The sequence below is a fragment of the Anser cygnoides genome, chromosome Z (assembly GCF_040182565.1).
Source record: "Anser cygnoides isolate HZ-2024a breed goose chromosome Z, Taihu_goose_T2T_genome, whole genome shotgun sequence".
In the NCBI taxonomy this organism is placed as follows: Eukaryota; Metazoa; Chordata; class Aves; order Anseriformes; family Anatidae; genus Anser; species Anser cygnoides.
Genome location: NC_089912.1, coordinates 64,450,148 through 64,458,476, shown reverse-complemented (window position 1 = coordinate 64,458,476; position 8,329 = coordinate 64,450,148). Strand labels below are relative to the sequence as shown.

The window sequence follows — 8,329 nt, the reverse complement described above, 5'->3', positions numbered from 1 at the left end:
CCGGGCTCCTCCTGGGGACATCTTCCACCAGTTGTCCCCACGTGCCTGGCACGCTGCTGCCTGCCCGGGGCTGGCTCTGCTGCAGTGTTGCCCGGGGCTGGCGAGCGGTGCTGGGGCTCCCTTCTTGTCCTGGGAGCTGCAGGAGCAGGGGCACTAGTGGTTCCAGAGGTGGGTTGTGCCCCTCGTGCTCCGGGACAGAGAAGGGATGGGCCAAGGCACGTGGGTCCTGCTCGAAGGGCCGCCGTGCTCCCCAGTGGGCTCCCAGTGGCTGCGTGGCAAGGGGGCAGGGGTTGTGGGGGGAGCTGCTTGGCTCGCAGCTGGGAGCGGGGTGATTTGGTCCTGTGGCTCTTTGTTTGGGGGCTGCGGGTTCCCCGCACCCCTGGGAGGACATCCCCTGGGACCTGCATTCCCAAGGGCAGCTTGGCTCAGGGGCCGTCCTCGCGCTGGGACGGGGCCCCGGCTCGCTTCGGGGAGCTGAAGGCGGAAGCAAAGCCGTACTGTGGCAGCGCTGGGGTGTAAATGTTAGCTCAGTACAATACCGTGTGGATAGTGGTTTCCCTGGAAGGTGGCTGCAGTGGTGTCTCTACGGGACGGGGCAGGTCTGGAGCATGCAGGAGGTGCGCTCTGGAGGAGGGGGGCCGGCGGCGGGGGCCTCTACCCGCTCAGCCCCGCGCCCAGCACCTTGTTGCTCAGCGGCTCGGGGGTGCCGGCCGAGCCCCACTCGTGCTCCACGCTCTTCACGCACGGCAGGCTGGGGTTGGCCTTCTGCACCACCGAGATCTGGCAGGTCTGCGTGTCGTAGTGGGCCTCGCACCAGTCGGGGAAGTCGATGGGGTGCTGGGTGCTGCGGGAGAGGGCACGGCGCCGTCAGCTCCCCCTGCTGCGTGCCGGGGGGCTGCTGATGCGCTTCCCAGGCCCGCTGGTGTGAATTTGTTGCCCGCTGGTGCGCATTTGTTGCCCGTGGTCCCCTCCGTGGCACCCCTCGCCCTGCTGCCCCTCGCTGGGCCGAGGCTCCCCGCAGCCCCTGGGGTCTCCGCTGCACAGGCCGCCCCCAGACCCCGCCGCAGCCCGTCCCCAGCGCCCCTCACTCACGTCTCGCAGCATCCCACGCCGATGGGGTGCAGGCAGGTGCACAGCAGGCAGTTGGTGCTCAGCCACGACTCCCCGAGGGAGAACTGCTTCCCCTCGTACTCGCAGGGAGCTGCAAATGGAAAGGCGGCGATGAGCAGTGGGGCGTGCGGGAGCCACCTCGGCGTCCCTCCGCCCCGAAAGGACGCGGGGCCCGTCGGGGCTTCCCTGCGAGGAGGCGGCAGAGGAAAGCCGGGCAGCCCTCTTCCCTGTGCCGCTGGTCCTGCGCGCTCGGCCCCATCCGGGCCCCTGCCAGGAGCTCTTCGTGGCCCAGCGAGCTGTTTCTCAGCCAGAGCCCTGGGGAGCTGTTGCGTGGTTTATAGACAGCTCCTTCCAGTCATCACTGGCCCGCGATCGTGCTCCCCAGCTCGGCACAGCCCGTGTAGCGCCTCGCAGGCAGGCAGGGCATGGCCCCGCCGCCCCGGGGGAAGACGAGGCCTCGTCCTAGCCTCGACGCTGCCCTCCCGGCTCACCTCCCCGCTTACCTTTAGCCTGGAAGTAGCATTTGGCCTGGGAGCCCGGCAGCTGGAGGAGGAGGGAGAGCAGCAGGCAGAGCCTGCCCCAGGCGCACGCCGGCTTCTGCGCTCTCATGGCCATGGCCGTCGTCGAGCTGGGCTTCCCCGCGGTCCTGCCGAGTTGCCTTTCTTCCCTCTCTCTCCTTTGCTCCTTTCCCTTTTCTCTCCCTTTCTCCCTCTCTCTCTCTCTCTCTCTCTCTCTCTCTGCCTTTTTAATGCTCTTCCCCTGATCCCAACAAGAGATATTTATAAAGTTCAGCTTTACGACCCTGGCCACCAGCTGTGCCCCACTGGAAAAGTTGTAAAACTCATTTCCTGATTTGAAAGGCATGAAAACAAGAGGTAGGATCAAGATTTTTAACAAGCTGTGAAAAGCTGATTCATGCCCTCCAGAAATGTCTCCAGTTGGAAGCCCCTGTGGGTGCAGGGCTCGGCAGCGAGGGGAGATCCGAGGGACCCCGGCGGGGTTGCCCTCGGCGGGGCGACAGGAATCTCCTGACCAGGAGGAGAGCTCCGGCCACCGCTGTCGCGCTGTCACAGCAAGGTCTCCGAGCATCCCATCAGGCAGGGACCGGAGCGGCACAAGCGCCACGTTAAGCACCAGTGTGGGACGCAAAACGGCAGTGTCCTTGGTGGGCGCCGAGGTGCCCGCACGCAGCTCACGGGCGGCTCGAGGGGGAGATTTCCCCCATCTCCGAGCCCCAGCCTGGGCTTGTGGCCACGCGTGGGCTGAGGGTAAGGGCTGGTCCCCTCAGCCGAGGGCATGTGGGGCGGTGATTCCCACTGACACGGGGCCCTGGACGAGTCCCCGGCATCCCCGGGGCTCGGCTCGGTGGTTCTGGTGCGAGCGCGGGGCCGCCGGGGCTGAGCAGCCCCTTCCAGCAAAAGCAGGCAGGCGACCAGAGGGATGAAACCCGGAGGCACGGGTGGGTTTGGGCAACAAGTGACCCGAGAGGGGAGCGAGGGGCTCGGCCGGGGGCATGTCCCCAAATGCGCTGACTTTGTACTCCGACCTCCAGGTCGCAGCGCTGCGGCTCTTACCGGTGGCCGAGGATGGAGGTTTGGAAGAGGTGAACAACGTGAGGGCACCAGGAGCCGCACGGCCCTGGGGAGCTGCTGCACTGGTGTGCCCGAGGCGTTTCACGGTGTTTTTCACAAGTCAGGAGAGCAGGGTACGGGCACGGGACAGCCCGCCGGTGGCTGCAGTAGCAGCGGCGTACGTGGGTCATCTGCCCTGCCGTTAGTCTGCCTATTGCTGAGAGTTTGGGATAGGTTTACACCCTGACGCGTGAGCCTCAACATCCCTTCCAGAATTTGTGTTGGCGTCCTCTGTTATAGCTGGATATTTTTGTTATCCGTGCAAATGTCCAATCCCTCCTTGAATCCCGCTAAATTTTGGCCTGAGCGTTTTCCTGTGGCAGCCTAATTAAGCAGAGAGTGAAAAGAATAAATAATAATAATAATAAAAAAAAATGCTTCCTTTTATCCGCTTCGGATTCACCACTTTCGGATTTCCAGGCGCGTCCCTTTGTGGCCGGGGAAGCCGGAGACCCGCGGTCACCTCGTGTCCCCGTCCCCAGATGTCACCCAGAGCTTTCTCAGCGGACGCGGGGAGCTGGGAGGGGGCTGCCTCCCTTAAAGCACTGCCCTGGCTGAACAGGAGGCAGAAAAACTTGTGCGTCCAAAGAGAGTGGGGAAAAACCGCAGGGGAAAAAACACGGGGAGGCAGAGGGCAGCGCGTGTGACCGTCTGGGAAAGGCTGGTGATAAATCAGAGCGGCTCGGGGTACCCGCGAATAACCTACGGGCCGTGGGCTGTGGGCCGGGACAACGAAGCGCATCAGTAACAAATGAAAATCACCCTCTGGAGCGGAGTTGTTACTATATAAGGAGGATAAAAGTCCCCGTCGCCGGGGCGGTGAGTGAATATTCCTATTGTGTGTTTGGAAAAAGGAGTCTGGCACGCTCACAGCCACAATGAACTAATCCATCTTCGTTTCATCGCCGAGCAGAGAAAACGTTAAACAAAAGCGGTGTTTTTAATTTGGAGGCCCCGGTGGTTTGCCCGGGCTTCCAGAGGGACGCCGAAAATCCGGGGAGAGGGCGGCTGTGGGGCGGGCAGGGGCTTGCAGCTCGGAGAGCATCACCTGCAGAGGGATTCAGGGTGCGAGGGCTGCAGCGCGGGCACCGGGGATGCTGCGGCCGGAGCATCCCTGGAGCACCGGTGTCCAGGTGGGCAGCCACCAGCTCCCAGCACCCCAGGACCCTTCGTGAGGAGGCTGCATCCGTGTCTCAGCATCACCCAAGGGCAGCTGGCTGCGTCCCAAGCAGGGCACGGTGCCTCCGGGCTCCTCACAGAGCTGCTGCTCGTCCCCCTGCCCGCAGCTCCTGGTGCTGGGGACGGGACCCACGGACGGGCAGGGGGGTGCCAGGATGGGGTGGCGATGCTCCCCCTTCCCCCCGGCCCCGCAGGAGGTGCGTGGGTAATAAGAGCTGATGGACAAGTTGCCATCGGCAGGATCCAGGAGTGTTATAAAACCTGAATCTCCTGAGCCTTCAGCTCAGGCTGCAGCTGCAGAGCAGGAAGCAAACAGGATCCCGGCTGGCATTGTGAAAGCAAACACCATAAATCCAAGGAAGTGCTGCGATTGCTGTTTTAGGCACTGGGGAGCTTGGCTCCTGCTCCCCACAAGCACTTTATTTTCTCTCTAAACAGCAAAAATTAAAAAAATAAAATAAAATAGAAACAACACGACTTATCGCTGGGCCGAGCTGGGTCAGCGTCAGCCCAGTCCCAGGGCGCAGGGCAGGGTGCCGGGGAGATGCTGGCTCTGAGCCGTGCCCGATGACCTGTCCCCGTGCCCCCGGCACCTGAAGGGGACCCCAGGGCATCAGCAGAGCCCGCTTCTGCACCACCGAGCTGCTGTCACACGGCTCGGAGCCACCCCACAGGGTGAAGGCAGCTGCGGCTGTGCTCCAGAAAGAGGACAACGCGGAGGGGGCATGATGGAAAACTGGATGTCCTGTTAGCCGTCGGGCTGGGCTCTGCTGCCCGGGACACCCCGCACTGTGCCCAGCCTCCTGGGTGGCGGGGTCCGGGCTCTGTAAACGCTGCTTGGCGGGCTCCCATGCTCCCTGGCACTGCCCCGTGCTCCCTCGGGCTCCACGGCCCTCTTGCACTTTTAGGGCTCACACTTCCTTGCTTGCCCTCATGCTCCGTCTGTCTCCATCATACTCCCATGCTCTCCATCGTGCTCCATCCCTCTATATCATGGCCCATCTCTCTCCGTCATGGTCCCTTCCTCTCTATCATGCTCTGTTCTTTGCCTTCATGGTCTCTCCATCGTGCTCCATCTCTCTTCAGCATGCTGCATTCCTTGCCCTCATTGTCCATCCCTCTCCAGCATGGTCCTTCCCTTCCCATCACTCTCCATCCTTCCCCACTGTGGTCCATCCCTCTCCAACATGCTCCATTCCTCTCTACCGTGCTCCATTCCTTACTTTCATGGTTTATTCCTCTCCAGCATGGTCCATCCCCTTCCATTACTCTCCATCCTTCCCCACTGTGGTCCATTCCTCTCCAACATGCTCCATCACCCTCCATCACGGCCCATCCCTCTCCGTCACGCTCCATTTCTCATCCTGATGGTCCATCCTTTTCCACCATGCTCCATGCTTCCCCATCCATCATGCTCCACCCTTCCCCATCATGCTCCACCCTTTTCCAACACGCTCCTTCTCTCTGACAATGCTCCACCCCTCTCCCTCTCCATCCCCTAGGGTGCTGAGGGAATTGGCACTTGTGATTGCTGGGCCACTCTCCGTCATCTACCAGCAGCCATCGTCAACCAGAGAGGTCCCAGATGAATGGAGACTTGCTAATGTGGCGCCCACCTGTAAGAAGGGTCGTAAGGAGGACCTGGGGAACTCCAGGCCCGTCAGCCTGACCTCGGTGCCAGGAATGGTGATGGAACAGGTCATCGTGAATGCAATCACACAGCATCTGCAGGACAATCAGGGGGATCAGGCCTGAGTAGTGGTGAAAGGAGTGAAATTCAGCTGGTGACCGGTCACCAGTGGTGTTCCCAAGGGGTCGGTGTTGGGACCCATCCTCTTTAATATTTCTATAGGTGACTTGGACGAGGGAATTGAGTGCACCCTCAGTAAGCTTGCAGATGACACCAAGTTGGAGGGAAGTGTTCATCTGCCAGAGGGTAGGAAGGCTCTGCAGAGGGACCTGGGCAGGTCGGATGGATGGGCAGAGGCCAGTGGGAGGAGGCTCAACATGGCTAAGAGTCGCGTCCTGCACTTTGGTCACAACAACCCTGTTGTCCCCCTGCACTCTGGTTCCCAGCTGGATGAGGTGATCGTCCCCCATAGTCTGCTCTGGTGAGGCCGCACCTCGAGTGCTGTGTTCAGTTTTGGGCCCCTCGCTACAAGAAGGACATCGAGGCCCTGGAGCGTGTCCAGAGAAGGGCTGTGAAGCTGGTGAAGGGCCTGGAGCACAAGTCCTGTGAGGAGCGGCTGAGGGCACTGGGGGTGTTTGGTCTGGAGAAGAGGAGGCTCAGGGCAGAGCTTGTGGCTCTCTGCAACTGCCTGAAAGGAAGCTGTGGGGAGCTGGGGGTCGGCCTCTTCTCACACGTAACCAGTGATAGGACCAGAGGGAATGGCCTCAGGTTGAGCCAGGGGAGGGTCAGGTTGGAAATGAGGAGACATTTCTGCTCAGAAAGAGCAGTCAGGCATTGGGACGGGTTGCCCAGGGAGGTGGTGGAGTCACCATCCCTGGGGGTGTTCAAGGAGAGATTGGACGTGGTGCTTAGGGACAGGGCTTAGCGGGTGACAGTGGGGTAGGGGGGTGGTTGGACCAGATGATCGTGAAGGTCTTTTCCAACCCTAATGGCTCTGTGACCCTCTCCCGTGCCCTCCCCAGCCTGTTTGTCCCACCGGTGGCTGCTCCGTGCCACCTCCCCATGTCACACCACCTGGCTGCCCGCAGAGGGGCCCAGCCCTCCCCCCGCTGCCCCGCTTTGCCTCCTGCACCCCGGTGCCACCGCTCCCGGCAGGGCTCCAGCACCTCCCGTGGCTCCTGCGGTGCTCCCAGCGGCACCCGCAGGCACCCTGCTCCCTGCCCTGCCTCGGGCCAGGCTTTGGCACCGGGGGTTACTCCAGGTGTCCCCCCCACCCTCGCCGCTGGCACCGCTGCCCTCGGCCTCCTCTCACGGGAAACGTGACGGGAGGGCGCGGGGTGTTTAGGAAAACAGGCCTTGGCACCCGGCGGCCATCCCGGGAAAATAAAAACATCCGGGCGGGCAGCGGTGCCGCGGGCGCGAGAGACCGGCACTCCATAAATCCCCCGGAGCAGGTGCTTTGTAGTCGGCACAAGGAAATGAGCACATTATTCATCTCGGCTTAAACCCCTGAACGCTTCCTGCCCTGTGAGTCAGAAATAACCCTGGGAGATCGGTCCCAGGCCCCGCAGGAGCCGCGCTGTCCAAGAAAGTGCCACGAGCCTGCCAGGCCTGGGGCCAAGGCGAGGGCGGGTGCACGTGGCAGAGAAAGTGGTGCTGGGACGGGGGCAGCACAGCAGGACCTCTGGGGCTGGTGGCACCCATGGAGCTGGTGGCACCAATGGAGCTGGTGGCACCATTTTGTGGTGACACCAATGAGACGGGTGACACCACTTGGGCTGATGGCACCAATGAAGCTGGTGGCACCAACAAGGCTGGTGGTGCCGCCACAGCAGGTGGCACCAACAGGGCTGATGGCATCAATAAGGCTGGTGGCACCAATGAGCCTGGTGGCGCACTGGGACTAGTGGTACCAGTGGAGCTGGTAGCATCACTGAGTCTGGTGACACCAATGGGGTGGGTGGCACCACTTGGGCTGGTGGCACCACTGAGGCTGGTGGCACCAGCAGGGCTGATGGCACCACTGAGGCTGGTGGCACCACTTGGGCTGGTGGCACCACTGAGGCTGGTGGCACCAGCAGGGCTGATGGCACCACTGAGGCTGGTGGCACCAATGAAGCTGGTCACCCCACTGAAGCTGGTGGCACTAACACAGCATCAACAAGGCTGGCGGCATCAATGGGGCTGGTGGCACCAATGATGCTGGAAGCACCACTGAGTATGGTGGCACCAGTGGGGTTGGTAGGACCACTGAATCTAGTGACACGACCGAATCTGATGGCACCAATGAGGCTGGTAGCACCACTGGGGCTGGTGGCACCACTAGGGCAGGTGACACCAATGGGGCTGGTAGTACCACCAGGGTTGGTGGCACCAATGAGCCTGATAGCACCATCAAGGCTGGTGGCACCAACAGGGTTGGTGGCACTAGTGAGGTTGATGACACCACAGAGGCTGGTGGCTCCAGTGAGGATGGTGGCCTCACAGTTAGTGGCACCACCGCAGCACGTGGCACCACTGGGACTGGTGGCTCTAATGAATCTGGTAGCATCGTCAAGAGTGGTGGCACCACTGGGGCTGATGGCACCAATGGAGCTGGTAGTAACACTGAGTCTGGTGACAGCAGTGAGGCTGGTGGCACCACTGGTTCAGGTGCCACCATGAGGCTGATGGCACCAACAAGGTTGTCGGTGCCACCACAGGAGGTGGCACCACTGGGGCTGGTGGCACCACCAGTTCAGCAGGGTGCAGGGAAGGGGACACCTGCAGGGGACGCTGG

The 8,329-nt window shown here is 62.0% G+C and overlaps 1 protein-coding gene across 1 annotated transcript; it reads right to left on the bottom strand.

Moving 5' to 3' along the window:
- Positions 1 to 100: 100 nt before the first annotated feature.
- Positions 101 to 1,938, bottom strand: MSMP (microseminoprotein, prostate associated). Its single transcript, XM_013181620.3, has 3 exons — positions 1,614 to 1,938; positions 1,093 to 1,201; positions 101 to 844 (listed from the first exon to the last, which is right to left on the bottom strand). Exons 1-3 carry the CDS (start codon positions 1,723 to 1,725, stop codon positions 655 to 657), a joined length of 411 nt encoding a protein of 136 aa, XP_013037074.2. The 5' UTR covers positions 1,726 to 1,938; the 3' UTR covers positions 101 to 654.
- Positions 1,939 to 8,329: the final 6,391 nt, after the last annotated feature.

What these genes read in the sequence shown, in the direction of transcription:
- MSMP (XM_013181620.3), bottom strand. Translation starts at nt 1,725, where the DNA reads ATGGCCATGAGAGCGCAGAAGCCGGCGTGCGCCTGGGGCAGGCTCTGC. An exon ending in ATGCTACTTCCAGGCTAAAG is followed by an intron (nt 1,202 to 1,613) that starts GTAAGCGGGGAG and finishes TTCCATTTGCAG; the next exon opens with CTCCCTGCGAGTACGAGGGG. An exon ending in GGCGTGGGATGCTGCGAGAC is followed by an intron (nt 845 to 1,092) that starts GTGAGTGAGGGG and finishes CCTCTCCCGCAG; the next exon opens with CACCCAGCACCCCATCGACT.